Below are 27,596 nucleotides of genomic sequence, written 5' to 3'. Positions count from 1 at the left end.
TAGTTTCTGCAGAGCTCAGCGGGAATTCTGCTTGAGATTCTCTCCTCCTTCTGTCCCTCCCTGCCTTTGAAATAAATAAATCTTTAAAATATTTTTAATTTTATTTTTTAAAGATTTATTTATTATTTATTTATTCATTCATTCATTCATTCATTGGAGACACAGAGAGAGGGGCAGATATACAGGCAGAGTGAGAAGCAGGCTCCCAGTAGGAGCCTGATGTGGGACTCAATCCCATGGATCATACCCAGGATCATGCCCTGAGCCAAAGGCAGAGGCTCAGCCTCTGAGTCACCCAGGCATCCCTTAATTTTTATTTTAAAAGTGGTCAGAACTCTTAACCTAAGACCTATTTTCTGAACAAACTTTTAACTGTATAATACAATATTGTTAACTATAGGCATGATGTTGTGTAGCAGATTTCTAGAACTTACCCTGTATCACTTAAATTTCAGAACTGTTAGCAACTTCCCATTTTGCCCTTCTCTATGACCCTGGCAACCCATGTTCTGCTCTCGGCTTCTATGAGTTTGACTATTTTAGATACTTTATATAAGTGGAATCATTCAGTATTTGTCTTTCTGTGACTAGCTAATTTCACTTAGCATAATACATCCTAACCATTTTTTTAAAGGTTTTATTTATTTATTCATGAGAAACACACAGAGAGAGAGGCAGAGACACAGGCAGAGGGAGAAGCAGGCTCCCTGCAGGGAGCCTGATGTGGGACTTGATCCCAGGACCCCGGGATCACGCCCTGGGCCAAAGGCAGGCGCTAAACCACTGAGCCACCCAGGGATCCCCATCTTAACCATTTTTAAGTGTACAGTTCAGTAGTGTTAAGTTTATAAGCGCTGTGGTGAAACCTATTTCCAGAACTCTTTTCATCCTGCGAAACTGTAACTCCATATATATTACACAAATCCTCTTTCCCTACCCAATATCCTAGCACCACCATTTTATTTTCTGTCTCTATGAATTTGATTAGTGGAATTATAAAGTATTTGTCTTGTCTTTTAGTTATATTTTTATTTACTTTCTTTTTGAGACAGAGAGAGTGCAAGTGCACACACAAGGGGAAAAGGAGAGAAATAATCTCAAGCTGATTCCATGCTTAGCATGGAGCCTGATGTAGGGCTCGATCTCACAACTCTGAGATTATGACCTGAGCCAAAACCAAGAATCAGGCCCTTAACCGACTAAGCCACCCAGGTGCCCTGTATTTGTCTTTCTGTGACTTCTTTAATTCACCTAGCATAATGTCCTCAAGGTTTATCTTTATTGTAGTGTGTGTCAGAAAAAATTTTTTTTTTTTTTTTTTACTTATTCATGAAAAACACAGCTAGAGACAGAGGGAGGAGCAGGCTCCATCCCAATGTGGGACTCAATCCTGGGATTACACCCTGAGCCAAAGGCAGAAGCTCAACCACTGAGCCACTTAGGCATCCAAGAACTTCCTTCTTTTTAAAAGCCAAATAATATTCCATTGATACCACATTTTGTTTATCCATTCATCTGTCAATGGACACTAGTTTGCTTCTACCTTTTGGCTACTGTGAATAATGCTGCTTGACAGGGGTATATGTCTCTTCAGGACCCTGCTTTCAATTCCTTTGGGTATACACTCAGAAGTGGAATTGCTGGAGCATACAGTAACCCTATTTTAATTTTTTGAGAAACCACCATACTGTTTTCCACAGTGGCTACAACATTTTACATTTCTACCAATAGTGTACAAGCATTCTAATTATTCTACATCTTAGCCAGCACTTATTATTTCTGTGGCTTTTTTTACAGTAGCCCTTTTAATGGATATGCAGTGATATCTCAGTGTGGTTTTGATTAGCATTTCCCTAATGATTAGTAATGCTGGGCATCTTTTCATTATAATATGCTATTTTTATTTTTCCTCATCTTCTTTAACAAGAGCAAACATTTTGACTCACATAGATACCAAACACAAAAAGCAAAAGACAGAGAAACAAAATCCATAGAGACTTTTACTATGTTAATTCTTAATTAATATCTAAGCAAGTCTTACTATAAGGAATAATCATGAATGTTCATCCTCTCTGTTAACATCCTAGCCACTACAAGTGGTCTCGAGCTTAATATGACAATAATATTAACACAGTAAATGCTGAAACTAACAGAAACTAATGTCTTATTAAAAACAAAAAAAAAGGCAAGATAAAAAGAAAAAATGAAATTTGTGTGCTATATTGGAAAAAGCACTGAGCTTTAGATTACAGCTCAAATGTAAAGTCTACTACTAACTAGCTGTGTGGGCCTAGATAAAAATTTAACCTCTTTGGACCTCATATTTCTCATCTATAAAACTAAAGAATTGGATTTAAGATTACTGGTGAGGTCCTGTTGGTTTTAAAGCTTTATGAATCTAAAAAATAAATAAATAAATAAATAAATAAATAAATCTTTATGGATCTATGAATCTGTTACTTATTCAGCATTCATTAAAATTTTAAAACACACACACACACACACACACACACCAGGTCCTGTGCTGAGTGATGGAAAAGTAGTGGTAAAGGAAACAAATATAGTCCCTAATCTATTGGGGATTAATGTCGACACAGACATTAAAACAAAAAACCTACAGAAATATAAAATTCAAGCTGTGGTGAGTGTTATGAAGGAAAACTATGTTAAAAAACAAAACAGGGGGACACCTGTGTGGGCTCAGTGGTTGCGTGTCTGCCTTTGGCTCAGGTCGTGGTCCTGGGGCCCCAGGATCAAATCCCACATCAGGCTCTCCGTGGGAAGCCTGCTTCTCCCTCTGCCTATGTCTCTGCCTTTCTCTGTGTCTCTCTCCATGAATAAATAAACAAAATCTTAAAAAAAAAAAACCTAACCACTAATCTAACCTAAGAATCAGGGAAGATCTCTTTGAGGAAGTATATCTGAAACCTGAAAGATTAGTTAAAAATTAGTCAGCTGGGTAGAGAGAAAGCAGTCTAGGCAAAATGTGTGCAGAGCCCCTAAAGCAAGAAAAAGCTTGAAGTATTTGAGAAATAAAAAGATTAGACAGACCAAAATAGAGTCAGCACTCAGAATTATATAGTCTCCAGAAATATATGCATTTCATCAATCAATAAAATGTACTGAAAGTCAACTATACCAGGCACAATGAATTGAAAAAACACATGATAAAATTCCTACCCTCAAGGAATTCTCAATTAAAAATGGTAACTAGCAAACAATTATAAAGGAAGGAAGGTATTGAAGGATGATTTTCTAAGAGAAGTGATATCAATGTTGAGTCTTAAAGGACAAATAGGAATTACCAAATAAAGAAGGCTACAGACTTACAATAAATAAACCAAGTATGATAAAATATTAATTGTAGAATCTAAGTGATGACTATATAAGCATTCCTGCTACTTTTCAGAATGTTGTGAAAAAAATTTTTTTTTAAGATTTTTATTTATTTATTCATGAGAGAGAGAGAGAGAGGCAGAGACACAGACAGAGGGAAAAGCAGGCTCCATGCAGGGAGCCCGATTCGGAACTTGATCCCGGGACTCCAGGATCACACCCTGGGCCAAAAGCAGGCGCTAAACCACTGAGCCAACCAGGGATCCCCCTGAAAAAAAATTTTTAATAGAATTTTGGGAGAACAAAGAATGAAGGATTAATTATCTAAACAGAGAAGATATTACAAGTAAATTCTTTCAGGCTTGATAGTTTGTGTCATGTTTGCAGAATAGTAACCAATGGTGAGATATATGTGTGAGAGTGGCAAAAAAGGCTGGAAAAGTAAACTGGAATTAAAACTCAAGAGTGCAAAAAAAAAAAAAAAAAAAAAAATCAAGAGTGCCAGCTTACTCATGAGTTTCGATTTTAACCTGATAGCCATAAGATGTTTACTTGTACAGATTCAACTAGAAATAATTTATGATGTTCTCTCTTCATACAGCTAATGAAGTTCTTGACTTAAAATTATCACTGAATATAGTCATCTATAAAGCATTTGTACTAGAGACTTACCTGAACTGCTTCATTCCCACCTCTGAGGTCCTGAAGAGGACTCCTTGGGGGTTTCAAAATCTAGATGAATTAGGATTATTCAAGAAAATTGGGGATTAATATTAATAACCAGCTAAAATTACATCACAGGAGAAAAGGTAGAGATGTTAAAATTTCTGTGAAAACCTCTAAAACTCCTCAAATTTATACTGTTCAGTACTATACTTTGTGGCCAGTTTAAATATCTGGCACCTATTCCCTTCTCCCTGCCCACCTTCCGCAACTATTTTGCCTATTCTCATCCCATGTGGTCTGCGTAAAGCTCTACCTCAACCCTAGGGTACAACATGTAGAGCTGGTCTAGGACAATATGCAAATGATATTCTCTCATCAATATTAGGAAGGAGGTCTTGATTCATAACAAGATAGTAGAGCTAATATGATTCAATCCTGAGTCTTTTGTTTTTGTTTTATTTTGAGGAAATAGACCCTTTTTCATTTAGGACTTGAAACTGCAAGTTAAAAGAACTGGAGGTACTGTAGTACTCATGGGGAGAGAGCCCGTCTGAAAATGGAGATTACCCAGAGGAAGCAGTCAGAGTGGAAAAGTGAGAGAAAATCCTAGTATTGGTGATATTATTGGACGCCCTGGTCAGTTACATTGTGCAAAAGTCATCCCTATCTCTGGATTTTTCAGTTTCAAAACCCAATAGATTTTGTGCTTAAATCAGTTTGAGTTGAATTTTTTGTCTCACTACACTAAATATATACTTAAACTTTATTGAAGTATAAATTACATAACATACAATTCTCAAAATTGCCATGAAATTCATAAAGTACAAGTTTTAGTATATTTATAGAATTGTGTAACCAAGTACATATCTGAGTCTTTATCCAGACAGCAATAGGAGCCAGTGGGAATGGGATGGTGATGTTAGAGTTAAAATTACTGTGGCATATAGTCATCATTCAATAAAAAGTAATTATTAATTTAAGTGTTTCTTACGGAGGAATGTCGTCTTCTAACAGGTCTCTCCATATTGTCACTGAAAAAGGAAAAAAAATTTACAGACATATTGGTAAGAGACTGAATTTTCAAGACATCACCACAGCATCCTCTACATGCTTTTAAGTTGGCCATCACTTTCACTTAACACATGGCATCACCCTCACTTAGCAAAATTTATAAGACATTAAATTCAGGATTTAGAAGACTAGTGTTTTAAAATACATATTGTATACTATAAGAAGATCTCTTGAAAAACAATCATTGTAACATAATGTATCATATTTATAGAGGTACAATTATAAGATAAATGGGTCATAAACCAAGAAACTAGCTCTGGTTTTACTACTCTGTGATTTTTAAATCTGGTTTTAAAAATTCAAATGCTGGGATGCCTGGGTGGCTCAGCAGTTGAGCATCCACCTTTGGTTCAGGGCAGAGGTTCTAGGATCGAGTCACATCGGACTCCCTGCAAGGAGCCTGCTTCTCCCTCTGCCTATGTCTCTGCCTTCTCCCTATGTCTCTCATGAATAAATAAATAAAATCTTAAAAAAAAAATTCAAATGCCTATGGAGGCCAAACAGATCATCTAGTAGATGTAAGAAAAATAGGCGGTGTTGAGATGATAACAGAGAATTCCTGCTTGGTCGAACTGTCACAATCATTCAGATCAGGTTAGCTGTTGCCATAAGAATACGAGCCCAATGTTGCTACACTCAATTTTTCTTTCTCTTTCTTCTTCAAGATTTTATTTATTTATTTTAGAGAAAAATAAAGAGAGTGCAACAGAGGAAGGATCAGAGGGAGAGAGAGGATCTCAAGCAGACTCTGCACTGAGTGCAGAGTCCCACACGGGGCTGGATCTCATGACCCAGAAATCATGACCTGAGCTGAAATCTAGTGCAGGATGCTCGAGGGCGCCTAGCTAGCTCAGTCGGTTAAGCATCTGCCTTTGGCTCAGGTCCTGATATCAGGGTGCTGGGATTGAGCCCCGTATTGGGCTCCCTGCTCAGCAGGGAGTCTGCTTCTCCCTTCCCCTCTGCCATTTCCCGTTTGTACTCTCTCTGTGTGTCAAACAAATAAATCTTAAAAAAAAAAAAAAAAAAAAAAAAAAGGAAATATAAGCATGGAAACTTAAAGAGTCCTCAAAGAATTACAGTGCCTCGATTTTGTTTAAACAGATTCTCTTTTAAATTATAGCATAAGGGAGTCAGTGTTTTACTTTTGGACTATAATAATTTTAGGTAACACTAATATAAAAATACTAGATTTGGATGTTCAACTGACTGAGCCACCCAGGTGGCTCTACACTCAATTTTTCAAGAGAAAGTTTTAACAATTAATTCAAAAATTTAAAAACACTGTTTAAGGGGAAATAAAAGTCTGTAGGCTATAAACAGGCCACCAATTTGCGATGCCAATTTTAGATCAATCATTTCATTTCCTTGGGCCTCAATTTTCCTATCCTTAAACTGAAGGGATGAGAGGTGGTCTCTAAAGTCCCTCTTAGTTTTGACTCTAGATATATAAACACAAAGATATGGCAAAGAAAGCTATGACTTTGTAACATTTATTTCTTTTCCCTGGAACAGAATGGAAAAAGATTTCAGAAGTTATCAATAGGTCTTACTAGTAGGAAAAGTATCTTTTATCTTTCTCTGATAAAGAGTTTAACATTTTTAGCTATACTTCATGAACTTACTTCTCTTCATTAGTCTCTGAAGACATCCCATCCATTTTTGAAGAAAACCTTTTTCTGTAACAAATACACAACATTAGAACAGGTGAAAAAGAAAGAAAAGAAATTAAAAACTATGAAGAGATTAATAGCAAAGTTGTAACTTCAGGATTACTTTCTGGGGGAAGACCAGAAAAAGGGAAGAAAAAGTTATACCATGGAGCTATAAAACATGAAATGAGAAATTCTGAATTTAAAGTACTCCATTATAATTAATATTTCTGGAAAAGTCTCATATTCGATATAAAATCAGTGACTAACTCTGGGATGATTTGGGCATTAATGGTTCAAATAAAAATTCGATCTAATTTATAGGAACTTATGGATTATATAATTCAGTCCCAAAGTGAAATCAATTAGGTATCAAAAAATAGTGGATGTAAAAAAAAAAAAACAACCAGTGGATGTGCATAACATACATGTTTGTTATGAAAATTCAACTATTAGTACTCAGCAAAAAAAACCTTCCGACCTAAGAATAACATTTTAAAAAATGTGGCCGATTATGTTTACAAATCTACTCAGTGAGTATTTGTCTTGGAAAGAGTATGAAATAAATAACCTGAAGTTTCCTCAATTGGTCTCACTTCCTACCTACCTGTAACTATACTAAATGTTCATTTTATGCATTAACTTTAGAACTTCGCCTCTGGGTAAGAAAATTTTCTACTGTAGAATCCAAAAAACAGAAGAACTATATATTTTGACCCAATAACATAAGCATTTCTACCACAACACTAATACTATATATGTAAACTGTTAAATCAATGTTCTTATTTTGGAAGTAAAAAAACAAAAAGCAAACCAAAGAAGAAACCAAGTACTTAAAAGGTACCTTATTTTACATGCTTTCATCACATATAACAAAAGCCAAGTTAGGAAACAATAGGTAATAATGAATCTGAACTTCAAACTGAACTAAAAATCTGTTTTTTTCTTTTGTTTTTAAAGATTTTTTAATTTTTTAAAATAATCTCTATACCCAATGTGGGATTCGAACTCATGACCCTGAGATCCAGAGTTGTGTGTGCTTCCAATTGAGCCAGCAAGACACCCCAGAATCTGTTCGTTTTTTAGTATCAGTTTATTCAAGTAATTGTCAAAACAGATAAGATGATGGGCATCTTCTAATATTTTATTTCTCACCTTCTCCTTTCATCCTCTATTACTTTCTCAGTCTGTTTATCCATTCTTCTTGTTTCACTTACCTCTTGTTCACAGATAACACCCATATCTACTTACAATAATATTTTTAGGAATAGATTTTTCAAGATTAGTTTCTTAAAACAGTACCCCTACACTCAATATCCTTCTCAAAAACAACCACTTTTGCCATTTTAAGCCAATTATGTTGTATTAAAAAAAAAAAGAAAGAAAGAAAGCTCTTACCTGCAACCACCTTTATCTCACATATAGACTTGCAGGCCCACCACACCAAGTAAATATAATACAAGAAAAGAAAGATCACATGCCAATTTTAGCACCATAAATATAAAAATCCTCAATAGATAGCAAAAAGAAGCCAACACTTTGTAAAGAGCATAATATACCTTAGTTACACTGGTTTTATTCTGGTAACACAAAACTTGTTCAACATTAAAAAATAAATTTTACAATTTACCATACTAACAGATTAAAAGGGAGAAACCGTATAATCATCTCAACAGATGAAAAAAACACCCTTTCATGTTTAAAAAAGAAAAGCCTAACAAACTAGGAAGAGAAGGTAAATCCCTTAATCTCACAAACAGTCTGTTTAAAAAACCAATTGCAGAGAGGTAGGGAGGAATATGGCAGAGGAGTAGGGGATCCTGGTTTCATCTGGTCCATGGAATTCAGCTAGATAGCTATAAAATCATTCTGAACACCTACAAATTCAACTGGAGATCTAAGACAAGAATTGCTGCAATTTTACAAATAGAAAAGTGACCACTTTTTGCAAGGTAGGAGGTGCAGACAAGTGAACAGGTGGCAATATATTGGAAGATAAACCCTGGAGGGAGGGAGTCTCCATAGGACAGCTACCAGAAAGTGATATAGAAGTGGAATGCAAAATTGGAACTTTTAGAAGTCTGCTCTGGGAGATCCCTGCCTGAAAGGTGCTCAGGTAGCAAAGCAGGAGGGGAATCCTAGGTGAGACAGCATGGTCTCAGGATCCACAGGGTCACAAAAAGAATGGAGGTGCTGAGTGCGGCAGAGCTTCCAGGCATTGGAGCAGGGAAGCCTGCTGCAAACAGCAAGCTCAAGAGTAGGCTTTCTGCTCCGTGTTGCCATAAACCACCAACCACAGCACACACTGTTGGGCAACCGCCCTCCAAGCAGGGGCCCAACAAGTGGCAGAACCATGGGGAGATCCCCACCATCTCTCTCAGAAGGAGTGGCACCAGGGTGCACCACAGGAGACTGCAGGCTTTGGAGATTCAAAGCAAGGTTATGTGCCTGATACAGAAATGCTCAGTCACAGGCTAGGTGAGCACTGGGTGTGGACAAAAACCAGGAAGACAGGAATGATTGCTTTTCTGTGAGGGCTCACTGAAGAGGGGGGTGAGAATTTTCAGGTCTGGGGCTGGAGATCCGGTTGGTATAATTTTCATTTTCATATCAATTTCCATCCCCCAAAGTAGTGTGAAAAGCCTTCAGGGAACAAACACCATAGAGCAATCTGGAGCTGCTTACACTGAGCCTGGCCCCTTGGCAAGGAGGGTACAATTCCTCCTGAAGAAAGACTCCTGAGAATCAGTGCAATAGGCCCCTCCTCCAGAAGACCAGCAGGAACAATGGCTAATATCAAGTTTACTAATCACACCTAACTGCAAAACTCCAGCGTAGGGGAAAATAAATAGTGTATAGAATTAGTGGGTTTTTTTCCCTCATGATTCTTTCAGTTAAAAATTATTCTTTTCTTTTCAACTAATTTATTATTTTATCGACTTTATTTAGGTATTTTTTTCTTTTCATTTTTATATTTATATTTTTTTTCATTTTTTACTTCCTTTCATTGTATTTAATTTTATTTTCATATATATATATATATATATTTCGTTACAATTTTGGGATCTAGTTTCTTCTAACAGATGAAAATATACCCAGGATCTAACATATTGTTCTGTCTGTTCTGTTCATCTGTTTGATTATATTCTGTTTTTTTCCTTTTTCTTTTTGGCTTCTGGTTTCTTCTGATTTGTTTAATATATATGTTTCTGGGGTCATTTCTGCTATTTCTGCATTTTGCTCTCTCATTCATCTATTCTTCTCTGGACAGAATAATAAGACAGAAGAATTCACCCCAAAAAGAGAACAAGAGGCAGTACTAACTGTCAAGGACTTAATCAATACAGATAAGTAAGATGTCAGAACTTGAATTCAGAATAATGATTATAAAGATACTAGCTGGATTTGAAAAAAAGTATTGAAGACACTAGAGAATCTCCTTCTGGAGAAATAAAAAAACTAAAATTTAATCAGGTTGAAATAAAAAAGGCTATTACTGAGATACAATAAAAAATGGAGGCTCTAGTTCCTAGGATAATGAAGCAGAAGAGAGAATTAGTGCTATGAAAGACAAAATGATGGAGAATGAAGAAAAAGAAAGATAACTACCGGATCACAAGGGGAGAATTTGAGAGATAAGTGATACCATAAAGCAAAACAATCTTAGAATAATTGGGATCCCAGAAGAAGAGGAAAGGGGGGGGGCAGAAAGTATATTTGAGCAGATTATAGCAGAGAATTTCCCTAATCTGGGGAAGGAAATAGGCGTTCAAGTCCAGGAGAACCTCCCTCAAAAATCAATAAAAACTGGTAACACCTTGTCATATAAATAGTGAAGATTGCAAATTTCAGGGACAAAATCCTGAAAGCACTTCAGCACGAGAGGTCCTTAACCTACAAGGGTAGGAACATAAGGTTGGCAGTAGACCTATCCCTAGAGACCTAGCAGGCCAGAAAGTACTGGCATGATATATTCAAGGTGCTAAATGAGAAAAATATGCAGCCAAGGCTGTCATTCAGAATAGAAGGAGAGATGAAGAGGTTCCAGGACAAACAGAAACCAAAAGGATATGTGATCACTAAATTAGCCCTGCAAGAAATATTAAAGGGGATCCTTTACATAAATAGAGAGCCCCAAAATAACATAGACCAGAAAGGGACAGAGACAATATTCAGAAACAGTGACTCTACAGGTAATACAATAGCAATAATTTCACATATTTCAATAGTTAGTCTAAATGTAAATTGGCTAAATTCTCCAATCAAAAGACACAGGGTAGCAGACTGGATTAAAAAAAAAAAAAAAAAAGGAGGGATCCCTGGGTGGCGCAGCGGTTTGGCGCCTGCCTTTGGCCCAGGGCACGATCCTGGAGACCAGGGATCGAATCCCACATCGGGCTCCCTGCATGGAGCCCGCTTCTCCCTCTGCCTGTGTCTCTGCCTCTCTCTCTCTCTCTCTCTGTGACTATCATGAATAAATAAATAAAATCTTTAAAAAAAAAAAAAAGCAAAAAAAAAAAGCAAGACTCATCATTATGGTATCTGCGAGAGACTCATTTTATACCTAAAGACACCTCCAAATTCAAAGTGAGGGGGTGATGAACCTTCTATCATGTTAATGGACATCAAAAGAAAGCTGGGGTAGCAATCCTCATATCAGACAAATTAGATTTTAAACCAAAGACTGTAAGAAGAAATGAAGGACACTGTATCATAATTAAAGGGTCTATCCAATATGAAGATCTAACAATTATAAATATTTATGCCTCTAACATGGGAGCAGCCAATTGTATAAACCAATTAATATCAAAATTAAAGAAACATATTGATAATAATACAATAGTAAGGGACCTTAATAAGGAAACAAGGGCATTGAATGAGACATGGACCAGATGGACTTCACAGATATTATTCAGAGCATTCCATCCTAGAGCAACAGAATACACATTCTTCTCAAGTGCACATGGAACATTCTCCAGAATAGATCACATAGTGGGTCATAAATCAGGTCAACCAGTACCAAAAGACTGGGATTATTCCCTACACATTTTCAGACCACAATGCTTTAAAATCTGAACTTAAACACAAGAGGAAATTTGAAAGGAACACAAACACATGGAAGTTAAAGAGCATCCTACTAAAGAATGAATGGTCAACCAGGAAATTAAAAAAGGAAACACATGAAAACACAACTATTTAAAACCTTGGGATGCAGCAAAGGCAGTCCTAAGAGGGAAGTAAATAGCAATACAAGCCTTTCTCAAGAAACAAGAAAAGTCTCAAATACATAACCTAACCTATAGAAGCTGGAGAAAGAACACCAAATAAAGCCTAAACCCGGCTGGAGAAGAAAAATAATAAATAGTAGAGCAGAAATCAATGGAATAGAAACCAAAACAACAGAACAGACCAACTAGGAGCTGGTTCTTTGAAAGAAGTAATATGACAAATAACACCCTAACCAGAATTATCAAAAAGAAAAGAGAAAGGACCCAAATAAAATCATAAATGAAAGAGGAGAGATCACAATCAACACCGAATAAATACAATTTTAAGAGCATATTATGGGCAACTATATGGCAACAAATTAGGCAGTCTGGAAGAAATGGATGCACTCCTAGAAACACATAAACTACCAAAACGAAAACAGGAAGAAATAGAAAACCTGAATAGACCCATAACCTGCAAGGAAATTGAAGCAGTCATCAAAAATCTCCCAACAAACAAGAGTCCAGGGCTGGAGAGCTACACAGGGGACTTCTACCAAAACTTAAGAGAAGTAATATCTATTCTTCTAAAGCTGTTTAAAAATAGAAATGGAAGGAAAATTTCCAAGCTCTATGAGGCCAGCATTACTTTGATTCAAAATTAGACAAAGACCCCACCAAAAAGGAGAATTACAGACCAATATCGCTAATGAACATGAATGGAAAAATTCTCACCAAGATACTAGCCAACAGGATCCAACAGTACATTAAAAGGATTATTTACCCGGACCAAATAGGATTTACTCCTGGGCTGCAAGGGTGGTTCAACATCTGCAAATCCACCAATGTGATACACACATTAATAAAAGCAAGGACAAGAATCCTAAGATCCTATCAAAAGATGCAGAAAATGCATCTGACAAAGTAAAGCATCCTTTCTTGATTAAAACTTTTCACACTTTAGGGATAAAGGGCACGTACTTCAATATCATAAAAGCCATATACAAAAAGCCCACAGCATATCATTTTCAACAGGGAAAAACTCAGAGCCTGTCCCTAAAGTCAGGAACATGATAGGGATGTCCACTCTCACCATTGTTATTCAACATAGTACTAAAAGTCCTAGCCTCAAAAAAAAAAAAAAAAAAAAAGTTCTAGCCTCAGCAATCAGACAACCAAAAGAAATGAAAGGCACCTGAATCAGCAAAATCAAACTCTCACTCTTTACAGAATACATGATACTCCATATGGAAAACCCAGAAGACTTCATTTCAAAATTGCTAGAACTCATACAGGAATTCAGCAAAGTGGCAGAATATAAAATAAATGCACAGAAATCAATTGCATATCTACATACTAACAATGAGACAGAAAAAAGAGAAATTATGGAATCGATCCTGTTTGCACCAAAACCATAAAGATACCTAGGAATAAACCTAACCAAAGAAGCAAAGGATATGTACTCTGAAAACTATAGAACATTCATGAAAGAAATTGAGGAAGACAAAGATATGGAAAAACGTTCTACGCTCATGGATTCCAAGAACAAATACTGTTAAAATGTTTATGCTGCCCAGAGCAATCTATACATTCAATGGGATCCCTATCAAAATACCAACAACTTTTTTCACAGAACTGGAACAAATAATCCTAAAATTTGTATGGAACCAGAAAAAATCCTGAATAGCCAAAGGAAAGTTGAAAATCAAAGCTGGAGGCATCACAGTTCCAGATTTGAAGCTATATTACAAAGCTGTAATCATCAAAATAGTATGGTACTGGCAGAAAAACAGATACACAGATCGATGGAACAGAATAGAGAACCCAGAAATGGACCCTCAACTCCACAGTCAACTAATCTTTGAGAAAACAGGAAAGAATATCCATAAATTGTGTTGGGCAAATTGGATAGCCACATGCAGAAGAATGAAACGAGACCATTTTCTTACCTGATACAGAAAAATACACTTAAAATGGATGAAAGACCTAAATTTGAGACAGGAATCCATCAAAATCCTAGAGAAAAACATAGGCAGCAACCTCTTTGACCTCGGCCACAGTGACTTCTTGCTAGACACATTTCCAAAATCAAAAATGAACTATTGGGACTTCACCAATAAATCAATCATGATAAAAATAAATAAATAAAATCAGGATAAAAAGCTTTTGCATCAAAGGAAACAGTCAACAAAACCAAAAGACAACCAACAGAATGGGAGAAGATATTTGCAAAAATCTTATCAGATAAAGGGTTAGTATCCAAAATCTATAAAGAACTTATCAAACTCAACACCCAAAAACCAGATAATCCAGTCAAGAAATGGGCAGAAGATGGGACACACATGAGTGGCTCAGTGGGTTAAGCGTCTGCCTTTAGCTCAGGTCATGACCTCAGAGTCCTAGGATTCAGCCCTATGTCAGTTCCCTGCTCAGTAGGGAGTCTGCTATTCCGTCTCTCTCTCCTATTCTCCCTGCTTGTGCTCTCTGGTGCACATACTCTTTCTCTCTCTCTCTCTCTCTCTCTGTAAATAAATAAATAGAATCTTAGAGAGAGAGAGAGAGAGAGAGGCAGAAGATATGAACAGACATTTCTCCTAAGAAGACTTACAAGTGGCCAACAGACATGAAAAAATGCTCCGTATCACTTGGCATTAGGGAAATACAAATCAAAACTACAATGAAATACCACTTCACAACAGTTAGAATGGCTAATATTAATAAAACAGTAAACACCAGATGTTGGTGAGGATGTGGAGAAAGGGGAATTCTCTTACACTGCTGGTGGGAATGCAAGCTGGTACAAGCACTCTGAAAAACAGTATGGAAGTTCCTCAAAAAGTTAAAAATAGAGCTCCCCTATGACCTAGCAATTGCACTACTAGGTATTTACTCCAAAGATACAAATATAGTGACCCAAAGGGGCACCAGTACCCCAATGTTTACACCAACAATGTCCACAAGAGCCAAACTATGCAAAGTGCCCAGATGTCCAACAACAGATGAATGGATAAAGAAGATGTGTTGTATATATATAAAATGGAATATTACTCAGACATCAAAAATGTATGAAATCTTACATTTGCAAATGATGTGGATAGAACTAGAGGTATTATGCTAAGCGAAATAAGTCAATCAGAAAAAGACAAATACATGATTTCACTCATACATGGAATTTAAAAAACAAAACAGAGGAGCATAAGGGAAGGGAGGGAAAAATAAAACAAAATGAAATCTCTTAGGGAGACAAACCCTAAGAGATTCTTAACCATAGGATACAAAGGTAGGAACTAAAGGTATTATGCTAAGTGAAATAAGTCAATCAGAGAAAAGACAAATATCGTATGATTTCACTCATACGTAGAATTTAAGAACCAAAACAGAGGAACATAAGGGAGGGAAAAATAAAACAAAATGAATCTTTTAGGGAGACAAACTGTAAGAGATTCTTTACCATAGGATACAAAGTGTGGGTTGCTGGAAGGGAAGAGCATTGAGGGGTGGGGTAGCTAGATGACAATCATTAAGGAGGGCATGTGATATAATGAGTACTGGGTATTATGTACAACTAATGAATCACTGAACTCTATCTCTGAACTAATAATACACTATATGTTAGTTAACTGAATTTCAATAAAATAAAAAAAATAAAAAAATAAAATGAAAAAACCCAACATCAAACATCAACTTAATGGTAAACCTCTGAAGATGTCCCAATGAGATCAAACAAGTATGGTACCTATGTCCAATTCTGTTCATCACCAAATCTTTGTGGTTCTATTTCATATATATATCCCAAATGCATCTACTTCTCTCTTCAGTGCCTCCACCACGGTTTCAAGCTATCACTATCTCTCATGTAAACTATTGCAATATTCACCTCAATGGTCTCTCTGCTCTCACTCTTATTCTCCATAGTCCTTTCTCTACATAGAGAGTTATCTTCTTAAACATAAGTCACATTTAAGAGACCCCTCACTACTTAAAACCTTCAATGACTTCCCATGGTACTGAACATGAACTCTAAGATGTGGTCTCCACTTGCCTTTCAGACTACACACTTGATCTCATGCCACTGTCTTCCTCAGTATGCTAACCACTCTGGCATTTCTATTCCGGTACACACAAAGCTCTTTCCTGAGCCACTGAATTTATATTTGCTATTTTCTCTTGGCAAAAAAGCCAAAAAAGCCAAAAAAGCCAAAAAAGCCAAAAAAAAAAAAAAAAAAAAAAAGCACTCTGCAGCACTATGTAGGTCTCTTTTGTAGCATTACCACAACTGAAATTTAAGTCTGTTATGGGGGCACCTGGGCAGCTCAGTCGGTTATGCATCTGCCTTCAGCTCAAGTCATGATATCAGGGTCCTAGGATCGAGCCCCATATATATTGGGCTTCCTGCTCAGCAGGGAGTGACTGGCTTCACCCTCTACCTCTGCCTCTCCTCCTGCTTGTGCTCTCACTCTCTCTCAAATAAATAAATAAAATCTTAAAAAAAAAAAAAGTTATGCAAATTAATTATTCCTGGTACTTCCCCCAAACTACTTGTGCCCCAATGGCAAATTCTATGAGAATAAGGCTGGTGTCTCTTAAGCTCATTGTTACATTCTGAAAAACTAGCATGTGCTTTGTATATAATAGGAGCTCAATAAAAATTTGCTGAATAAATAAGAAACAATTCTTTTAAATTACTTTTACTTTATAATCACTGACTTGCAGTTTTTCTCCTTTTGGGAATATTTTCAAATTCAGTGACATAATCAAAATTGTCAGATAAAAATATTAAATACTATCAAATCAGGATCACCTAAACATCTTCACTGTTTGAAATAGTCATTGAACATCATTCCTGTCTAACCTGCAGACCAGGTGGCACTTAATTATGTGATGAGATTCAAAGCTTACTGAAGTCCTCTTTTCAAAAAAATCCTATTTATTATATAATTGTAAGTTCAACCTTCAACAGAAATAGGGTACCCCAGATCATGATGTTAAATTTCATTTGTAAAATGCTGTTATGGTTGAACTCTTGGTCACTGCCACAGTAACTAATTGACTGGTTCTAAAACCATGCACCTGGCACCCAAAGATGCTACAGCATAGTCACAGAAGTGTTCTGGGATATTTTAAATTTTGAGGGAAATGGCAATTTTTAACAGCTGTCAGGCACTGTGTGAATTACTAGCTCAAAATAGTACCTATTTGTATCATATTCATTTAGATAACATATTATTGCAAAGCTGGATTTTTGGCAAGTACTTTTTATCAATGTGGTACTGGAAATGAGGGTGGCAGTGTCCAGTATGATTCCAAGATATGAGAAGTTGTGTAGTGTTCAACAGGCACATATAACCAATTAGTAAATAATTGTAATTATTTAAGAATAAAATAAAAATATTATCGTTTCCTTCGATTTATGCTCTTTTTTTTTTTTTTCAAATGGCTACTAGGCAATTAGGACATAAATTTATTTCAACTTAACTTTTTAAGTTGTTTGGATCTAATGACTTAATAAATGGAACTGGTAGGTATTTATTCTGACCTAAGGCACAAGAAAGTTTAGGAATTACTAGTCTAAATAATCCCGAGGTCTTTACAGCTACTGGGCCAAATGGGCCCTTAAGAGTGTGTTTTGTTGTTTTTGTTTTTAAACATTTTGAATGGGTTGTAGGAAACAAAAGAACAAAAAGAAAACTAAACAAAAAACAAAGAAGAACAGTCAACAGAGACAATGCTGGTGACTATACAGACTGCAAAATCTGAAATATTTACTATCAGGCTCTTCGGCTACTTCTGCATTTACACTAACAGTTTCTAGAGTTAATGTATTCCATTGTGTCCACTGATAATAGGCTCTAGACCTGTGCTATCTGATACAGCAGCTATTTAAATTTAAATTTATTTATTGAAAATATTTTTATTTATTCAAAAACAAAAAAAAAATATTTTTATTTATTCATAAGACAGACACACACAGAGAGAGGCAGAGACATAGGCAGAGGGAGAAGCAGGCTTCTTGCAGGAAGCCTGATGTGGGGCTCAATCACCAGACTCCGGGATCATACCCTGAGCCCAAGGCAGGCGCTCAAAGGCTGAGCCAGCCAGTGGTACCAAATTTAAATTAAATGAAATAAAACTTAAAATTCAGTTCTTCAAAAAAAAAAAAAAATTCAGTTCTTCAGTCACAATAGCCACATTCCAGGCGTTCAGTTGTCATTTGTGACCAGTGGGTAACCATGTTGGTCAGTGCAAATATAAAACGTTACCATTAAAAAACAAAAAACAAAAAACAAAACGTTACCATTATCACTGAAGGTTTCATTGGATAGCACTGTCCTACTACCCATATCTAGGGCATCTTCCGTTATGCTCTCTTATTCAGCAAACATGTCACTGATACCATCAATCCAAACATTTTTGTATCTATTTGTCATCTTGTAAACATTTCCAGCCATTCACATAGTCAAGGAGAATTATACGGCTTTGAACCCAATCTTTCCATTAGCAAAATCTTACATTGACTCAACTCCGTAATGCATCCTTCCCTTCCAGTTCCACCTCTAGTGCCCCCTCCTCCACAAAGCCTCCTTTAGTCTCCAGGGCCCAAAGCATCAAATAAGCTCTCCCTTTCTTGGGCTCTCATGGCACCTCACAGGGTCCCATGATCTTTTACATTGTCTTGTGTTACAGTTATTTGTGAATATTGATACTTTTCTGTTCTGGACTGAAAACTCCTCTCCTCCAGATTAGGGTCTCTGAATCATTGGCTCTCGGCTCTGGCACAAGGAACCCCATCAATACTTGAGGAATTCGACGGATCCAATTCAACTGAAGTGAAAGCTTCAATCTTAATATCTAGAGTAAGCTCTGCTCCGGTTTTCTCCGTCACCTCTCTACAAAAGGATCTCTAAAACCCCAATCGGCAATATTTGGAGTTTGCTTGTTTGTTTTTTCTTCAACTCAATATGGAGGTCAGCAGCAAGAAAAAGGAGCTTTAACAAACTCCGAATTACTAACGGAGATTTTGCCAAAACTCGTTTGTGGCTTACTCACACTGACTCTGTCAACGTTACTGTAACTGCAGGAAAACCAATGACTGTTCAGTGCTGCTAGTACAGAAACTACGCCCAGCCGAGCACTTGAAACCACTCGACACTGTCACTTCAGTTACAGCTTCGAAAAGACAGAGTCGGAAATACAAACCGCCGGAGTCCCTAGGGAAGGGGTGCGTGCCAGGCGCAGTCCCGGAGCCCTGACAGACGGCGGCGGGGCGGGGCGCCGCGGAGCCGAACCCGAGCAGGCCCGAGGCGCTCAGGTGTGGAGGGAGAAACGCCAACACAGGAGGAAGGCCCTGGTAGCTATAGGGAGTAATAAAAGCCCCGCAAACGGGCGGAAACTTCTACTCCGCGCCGCTCGCTTTCGGAGGCCGCCAGGCGGACGAAGCGTCCCAACGCCCCACCGCGGAGCCTTCAGAGCACCCAGAAAAAAACCTGAAACCCACAGCCCTGGAAGCCTGGAACGAAAGGGTCATTCTCTTTACCCACCGCAGTCCAGCTGCTTGACAAATGCTCCTCAGACTTGCTTTGGGTCCGCGCGCTCCTCAGAGAGGGCCCGCCGCCGCCCACCGGCTTCACCTCACAACACCCAGACTACCTCAGTGCAGCATTCAAATGTAACCGCCTAGCGGTTGCACATGCGCAAAGCCGCTCTACGCGTCGGCTCCGCCCCTTAGGCTCCGGCGCCACCCCGTTCCTGACACCTTTAATTAAACTTCCCAGTCTGTATATCAATTTTATTTCCTTGAAGGCTATCTCATTTTCTACCGAACTTTCCTTTGTCCCTCCCCGCTGTCGACCCCTCACATCATGGGAGCAGCCATTTTCTTTTGATTACTCGCTGTAAAAATGATCGAATCTTTGTTTCCGTACAAAATGGCGGCCTCCATAACGTTGCGTCACATCCCCCTAGTATTACTCCCTATAGTTACCAGGAAGCAGTAGGCTTCTGGGACGAGGTGGCCGAGTGGTTAAGGCGATGGACTGCTAATCCATTGTGCTCTGCACGCGTGGGTTCGAATCCCATCCTCGTCGATCGTGTCTTTTGCTTCAGGTGGACGTAGATTTATTTACGAATGAAAATAGTTGATTATTCCGGTTACGATTTACTACTCAACTTACTCTGGCACCGTCAATTTCTGATTTGAGGTATTTGGAAGCCAGATTTTGGAGCATTCTAACGTTACAGATAAGCAAGAGGGAAAGAAACATCCCACAAAACGTGTGTGCTTGATTCAGTATCTTTTTATATGAAGTGGATAGCAGTGCATAGAATTCTACCATTATTGCCATCCTTATGTGTTCCAGTGCTGGTCCGCTCCATCTTAATTAACCTAGTTTCTGAGTGAGGGACCTTAGTTATTATAAACCTTCACCCAGGGTTTTTAATTCCTTGCTATGACATACCAGGTTTTGAATGCAAAAGTTACTGTAAGGCACAATGTTCAAGATTCTCTTCCAGCCCCCAGTGGGTTGCATGCGCTCAAGAAAAGTATACACTGGGAAACATATTTATCCGATGTTTATTATCTGCAGTCACCACAGTGAATCACATTACTTTAACTCATCATAACCCTATGGTCATGATAGACATTTTTATTACTCCTTTTAACAGATGAGGACACTGAAAGATAAACTTGTCCTAGGTTATACAGCTTCTTCTATACAGCAGGTTTGCCTGCTTCTTGCAGTGACGACTTCTTACAGAAAGCTGACGAGATCTGTCAATGTGTCCAGTCTGTACAAATAAAAAGTGAGTGGGTTACTCTCCTAAAGGAAAATCTTCAGCTGTAGAAATTCTGAAAATACAAAGCACCGGAAGCGTCTAGAGAAAAGCAACAACAAAAACCTTGTGAGTGGAAGCTCACTTTTCTATTCTTCAGTTCTTTACCTGTTTTCACGCTTAGGTCATTAGTGGTTTCTTTCATATGAAATTGCAGTAGTACTTGCTATGACAGTTCCAGTTTTTTGCATTTCTATAATCTCTTCACCTGTAAGAACTGTGCTCACTTTTGACTTTTCCTAAGAGAATCAAAAGAATCAACATGCCAGATTATTTAAAAGCCCATAGTGGGTTGGGGGGGACCTTGGATTAGTATTGGTAAAATACATTTGAAATAAGGCAGGAAAAGAGTTAGAGGCGCCATCTACTGGACTTGGACGCGGTACTTCCACAGACTGCTACCTTTGGAAATAACCTCTATTACTCCCTGAAATTTGTCAACAAAACACAGGTAAGAGAAACCATTCTCCATCAACACCAGGGTTCTTCTTCACAAGGCCTATCCTGAACTATTGCAGGACTCAACATCTGGAAGACAACAAGAGAAAAAAATCATTGCACAGTCAAATATGCTACCAAGATATTCCAGCTTGTTCACTTCTTCAGTGCCAGGAAGTGGGTCTTCATTCTCCAAATCTAGCTTCAGGAAAACCCATTCTCTTTGGAGAATGAGGTGCTCTGGGAAGAATTGTGCGGTGTTTAATTGGTAATGGTCAGTAGTCCTTCTAGGACATAGCTATGAAGGAAGAATTTAAATCTAATGAGTTTTGTTTTGGTTTAGGGGGTTTTGTTATGTTTGGTGTGCCTCCAGTTTGTTTCTTAATTGTTGCAAGAAAAACCGGACCTTGGGCTATAAAGCTTGCAAAGATTGGTTTTGAGGGGTGCAAATGACAGATGTGGGTTCGGTCTGTTCCTACCATTAGGAAGTATGGTCTCACTGGAGAACCATTTCTGGGAAGATAGTCATGACAAAGCCTAAAGAAATTTAAGAGTGAATCCAGGTATTCTTTGCACCTGCAGCACCACCTGGAAACATTTTGTTTGCTCAGATCATTCCCTGAGCTGCATGCTATCATGTGAAAGCAACTCCTTTGCTACAGCTTCTGGGAACGCCTCCCGAGTTGAAAACTAAATGTTTTCATATTGAAGATTAATAGAGCAAAAACTGAAATCCAGTTTATAGTAACCTTGCTTAGGAAAGACAACATGAATAAATGCCAATAGACTAAGGGAACTGGGGAATAACACTTGCTGTATCCCCTTGCTGTGTCTTCTGCTGAGGTAGCTATGGATAGTTAGCAAACAACAACCAGTCACCTTTCCTTCTTATCACATTCTGGAGGAACAATGCTCCACATTTCTAAATTTCAAAATTTCCATTTGAAATCTTCCAGACTCTTTATCTCAGGGTTGTGGGTTTGAGCCCCAGGTTTGTGTGTAGATATTACTTAAAAATAAAATCTTAAAGAAAAGTTGAGGGGCACCTAGGTGGGTCAGTCGGTTAAACGTCTTCCTTTGGCTCAGGTCATGATCCCCGGGTCTGGAGATTGAGCCCCATATTGGGCTCTCTGCTCCACGGGGAGTCTGCTTCTCCCTCTCCCTTTGCCAGCCACTCCCCCTGTCTGTGTTCTCTCTGTCAAATAAATGAAAGAAAGAAAGAGAGAGAGAGAAAGGGAGGGAGGGAGGAAGAAGGAAGGAGGGAGGAAGGGAGGAAGGAAGAAAGGAAGGGAGGGAGGGAGGGAGGGAAAAGTTGAAATAAGTCCTGGACAGTGGTTTCTGTGTACTCACTGAAAAGATCACTGCAATAAATTCCCGTTTCAATGCCGCCAGCAGTCATTTTTGGTATAACCTAGCAAGTAACAGAGGTAGCCTTTATTTTAGCATCATAGGCTAAACAGAATTGTCTTGCAGTTCTGGAGACCAGAAGTCTGAGATCAAGGTGTCAACAGGGTTTGTCCTTCTGAGGGCTATGAGGGTGAATCTGTTCCACAACATTTTCCTAGTTTCTGGTGGTTTGCTGGCAATTCTTAGCATTCCTTGGCTTGTAAAATTCTTAACCTTTACAATTTTGCCTCTATTTTGATTCTGGAAAATTTAGCAATTAGGATAGGATATAAGGCTATTCTTTTTTTTCAAAAAACATTTTATTTCTTTACTCATGGGAGACACACAGACAGACAGACAGACAGACGGAGGAGAAGCAGGTTCCACGCAAGGAGCCCAAAGTGGGACTTGATCCTCAGAATCCAGTATCAGGCCCTGAGGTAAAGGCAGATGCTTAACTGCTGAGCCACCCAGGCATCCCTAAAGCTATTCTTTTTTTTTTAATTTTTATTTATTTATGATAGTCACACACACAGAGAGAGAGAGGCAGAGACACAGGCAGAGGGAGAAGCAGGCTCCATGCACCGGGAGCCCGACGTGGGATTCGATCCTGGGTCTCCAGGATCGTGCCCTGGGCCAAAGGCAGGCGCTAAACCGCCGCGCCACCCAGGGATCCCTCTTTTTATAATTCTTAACCTACCTTAACTTCAACATTTAGAATGTTGTAAAGTTTATAGGAAAAAGAACCAGAAAAATTGTCATTTATTATTTACTTGAATTACTGAAGTATTTTCAAAAATCTGTCTAGAGGCTCCTGGGTGGCTCATCAGTTAAGTGCCTGACTCTTGGTTTCAGCTCAGGTCAGGATCTCAGGGATCCACATCAGGCTCCGTGCTTGTGGATTCTGCTTGAGATTCCCTCTTTCCTTCTTCCTCTGCCCCTCCTGCTCATGCTGTTTCTCTCTCTCTCTCTTTCTGTCAAATAAATAAATAAAATATTTAAAAAATAATTTGTGTCTAGATGCCATGATATTAAGTGTTAGGAAATGCAAGGCACAGAGCTCTCCATGTCTGAAAGCATCCCAAATCTAGATTACCAAAACCATAAACTGCTCTTAGATCCCTGTTCTTTTATGACAAAGAGCAGTGTTTGGATCTGCTAAGGCATATTAAAGTGGCCACTTTCACAAATTATTATATATTGCTTATCATTATATTCCCCCAAATACCAGACATATAGTGCTCTCTATCCCTGGTAAAAGCGATCCATGGGCTGAGCACTTGGAAGTGCTACCACCAGCTACAGGAGGTCTAATAGACTTTAGGTGTTATGTGGTGGGTGACTAAAAGAGAGTCACTATTTCAGAGATACAAAGGTCAAACAAAGAGAAGTCTTTTAACATTTTTATTAATTTTTATCTTAAAAGATATTATGCAATGATACAATCCATTATATATATCATGTGTACAATTTAAAGGAACAATAATAAAACCAATCCCATGTAAATGTGACCTAGTTTAAGAAACAGAACATTAAAGGCACCTTTGAAGCTTCTCATGTGGCTCTCCCTGCTGCCATCCTCCCACCAGACATAACTACTGAATTTTGTGTTGATCCTCTTTTTTTTCTTTTAAAGTTTTTTTTTTTTTAATTTAAGGAATCTCTACACCGCATGTGGGGCTTGAACTCATGACCCTGAGATTAAGAGTTGCATGCTCCTCCAACTGAACCAGCCAGGTGCCCCCATCCTCTTGCTTTTCTTAACCAAATATGCATGTATATATCCCTAGAAATGTTTAGTCTTACCTGTTTTTGAATTTTTTATTAATGCAATCTTATACTTATTCCTCTGTGTCTTCCTTCATTCAACCCTATTTTATTGGTATAATTCATTCATTTTTACTGCTGCTTAATACACATTGTCTGAATATACAGTTGGATATCCATTCTGTTATGGATGGATATTTTGGTTGTCTCCAGCTTTTTGCTATTACAAGAATCCTATTGTGAATCTTCCCATACATGTCTCCTGGGGTACATGTACAAGTGCTTCTCTAGTTGTACTTCTCCCTATCATTAACTGGACAGAGTGGAATCATTAATTACGTGAACGTTCAACTTTATTCAGCAGTTCTTAACAGTTTGGTATGGTTAATGGCTGACGAAAAAATGGTGCAGATTTTTTTTAATTCATGAGAGACACAGAGAGAGGGGCAAAGACATAGGCAGAGGGAGAAGCAGGCTCCCTGTGGGGAGCCCGATGTGGGACTCAATCCCAGGATCACGACCTGAGGTGAAGGCAGACACTCATCCACTGAGCCACCCAGGTGCCCCTGTTGCAGTTTTGAAAACTTGGACAAGCTTTCAAACGGAAGGAAGAGAAGAGAGTACACAGAAGATCTGGAGGGGAAGAAAACAGTCATAATCATAGACAGTATTGCTTACCATGCACAAAGCAAGTGTTCTAAGCAAAATGAATGCCTTGGAGATGACACCTATGACTGCAGTAAACTTATCCATCTAAAACTTGGTCATGCTCTACTTCCATCTTTGGTTTTCAATCATCCTCAGTCCTGAGTACCAGTGATCCAAAGACCAAAGAGACTCAGTCCTGCTCCTCTGACTGAGCAGGCCATGAAAACCAGTGATCCAAAGACCAAAGAGACTGTGAAATGAGCCCATTTTCTCTTTGGGAGAAAAGATTGACCCATGCCAATCTAGGTCATCCATTGAGAGGTGCAGACATTCCAGGAAACCCATGGTTCCAATCCACAGTTTGAACTAAATCATGGGCAGCGGGGAGCTCAGCAGTTTGGCGCTGCCTCCAGCCCAGGGCGTGATCCTGGAGACCTGGGATTGAGTCCCATGTCCCGCTCCCTGCATGGAGCCTGCTTCTCCCTCTGCCTGTGTCTCTGCCTCTGTGTGTGTGTCTCTCATGAAATAAATAAACAAACAAACAAATAAATAAATAAATAAGAACTAAAGCCAACCTTGAAATGCAGAGCCAATCTGAAGATGCAGCTGCCTGACCAGCTGTTTCAGTCACTACATTCACCTGCTTCTGCCTCTCACACTACTCACTGGAAGGAATGTAAACCGTCATAATCCTTTTGGAGGGCAGTGTGGTATTACCTATCAATAAATATTTTTTTAAGATTTTTATTTATTTATTTGATAGAGAAAGAGCCAGAACAAGCAGGGGGAGAGGCCAAAGGAGAGAGAGAAGCAGGTTCCCTGCTGAGTAGGGATTCTGGGATTATGACCTGAGCCAAAGGCAGATGTTTGACTGAGCCACCCAGGCACTCCAATAATGAAGCTTTTTTAAAAAATGTCCTACAGGGGCACCTGGTTGGCTCAATCAGTTAAGTGCCTGCCTTTGGCTCAGGTCATGATCTCAGGATCCTGGAATTGAGCCCCATATCGGGCTCTCTGCTCAGCAGGAAGTCTGCTTCTCCCTCCCCCTCTCCCTTTGTTCTCTCTCTCTCTCTCTCTCTCTCTCTCAAATACATACATACATACATACATACATTCTTCAAAAAAATGTCCTACAGAAAAGCACATTGCAGCACTATTTGTATGGCATGATCCCACTTTTTTGCACGATCCCATTTTTATTTAAAAAATACACAAACATTTATGCATCTATAGATAGAAAACAGTCGGGAAGAAAACCACTTAATTATTAGTAGTGGTTACCTCCAGAGTAGGGGTAAGGAGAGTAGGGCTATAATAATTAAATTTTTTAAAAGGGTATCATTTTGCAAGGGGAAAAACTATAGGAAAGATCAACTGGGTCAACCTGAGCTGCTTTAGGGCAATACGTTTTTCAAAGGTCTTTATAAAGATTCTAGCACCTAGCTCAGCATTTGACTGACATAGAGACCAATTACTCAACTAGTATATGCAAGATGGAAGAATACATGCATGTGCGTGGACACACAAGCACAATCTCCATTTATTAAGGCTCCGTAGATTAGTGGAATCATTGTACTCAAGAACTCTTGTTTACAATAAAGGCTCTTTGAAGTAATGCTGTTCAAGAGAAACCTTGTGCAATGATGGAAACATCCTGTGTCTGTGCTACCCAATAAGGTAACCACTAGATAAATGGCTTTGAGTACTGGATATGTGGCTAGTGCAATGGAATAACTGCATACTAAGTTTTATTTAATTAGCTTAAATTTATTTTTTTAATTAGTTTAAATTTAAATAGCACAGGTGGCTAGTATTAGACAATGAAGATTTGAAGATCTGTTGAAATATATGAAAAATATACACATACACAAAATTTTGCATACCATTTCAAAGGGATCCAGGAACCCTCTCGAGCCCATTCATGTGTCCTTACATCAAAAACCCTTAAGGCTTACTAAGAGAATAAGAATAAGATCAACAGGACTAGAAAGAGAAAAAATACAGAACTAAAGAGCCGAGATGGAAAATGCTACCATTCAGAACCTTAGAAAGCAAGAGACAAGCTATAGATTTAGCCTCTGCTTCCTTTGTCCCCCCATCACGGAGAACATTTACTTAATGTATGTTAACTGTTTATTTGTCTTCCCCACACTGGGTTGTACACTGTAGACTATATACTCAGAGCAGGGCGCACATCTATTTTATTCACCATTATATACAAAGAACCCAGTATAAACTAGCACACAGTTGGTACTCAAATGTCTGCTGAATGACTTACCAGGCCTCTGATTCTTGCCTGTCCTGGGAAACCAGAGATCCTGAGTTAAGGAGGGTCTCAGTGATAAAAGGAATTAGCTGGCTCATGAGAGACAGAGATAGAGTTTTCACAAAGTTGAGTAGATACTCAAGTCCATTGAAAATCTTGTCCCCTTCCAGGCTGTTCCTATCCCTTATAGTTCAGAGACCTTGTTGATATACAAGCCATGCAAAGACTTAAGTAGTCAGTGACAGTGTATGTATGTATGCATGTATGTATGACAGTGTATGTATGTATGTATGACAGTGAGCCATACGTTAAAACTTTTCTCCTTGGATG

The 27,596-nt window shown here is 38.4% G+C and overlaps 1 protein-coding gene and 1 non-coding gene across 3 annotated transcripts in view; one reads left to right on the top strand and one right to left on the bottom strand.

Annotated features, from left to right (window-relative positions):
* Positions 1-19,801, bottom strand: part of KNL1 (kinetochore scaffold 1) — a 70,680-nt gene extending 50,879 nt beyond the window's left edge. Inside the window, exons 1-4 of one of the 2 annotated variants that reach the window (XM_077880642.1) lie at positions 19,468-19,801; positions 6,696-6,749; positions 4,994-5,033; positions 4,009-4,068 (exon numbers count right to left, since the gene is read on the bottom strand). In XM_077880642.1, coding sequence (XP_077736768.1) covers positions 4,009-4,068; positions 4,994-5,033; positions 6,696-6,730 — 135 coding nt within the window. In that variant the 5' untranslated portion in view covers positions 6,731-6,749; positions 19,468-19,801. The remainder of the gene's footprint in view (positions 1-4,008; positions 4,069-4,993; positions 5,034-6,695; positions 6,750-19,467) is intronic. The other variant, XM_077880643.1, reaches the window with a different exon arrangement.
* Positions 19,802-19,931: 130 nt separating this feature from the next.
* TRNAS-GCU (transfer RNA serine (anticodon GCU)) lies at positions 19,932-20,013 on the top strand. Its single transcript has one exon. It is a non-coding gene; the product is annotated as a tRNA-Ser (tRNA).
* The last annotated feature ends 7,583 nt before the right edge of the window (positions 20,014-27,596 follow it).

Source organism: Canis aureus, chromosome 32 (genome assembly GCF_053574225.1).
Source record: "Canis aureus isolate CA01 chromosome 32, VMU_Caureus_v.1.0, whole genome shotgun sequence".
In the NCBI taxonomy this organism is placed as follows: Eukaryota; Metazoa; Chordata; class Mammalia; order Carnivora; family Canidae; genus Canis; species Canis aureus.
Note: the sequence above shows the minus strand (reverse complement) of the source record. Positions and strands in the feature narration are given on the sequence as shown.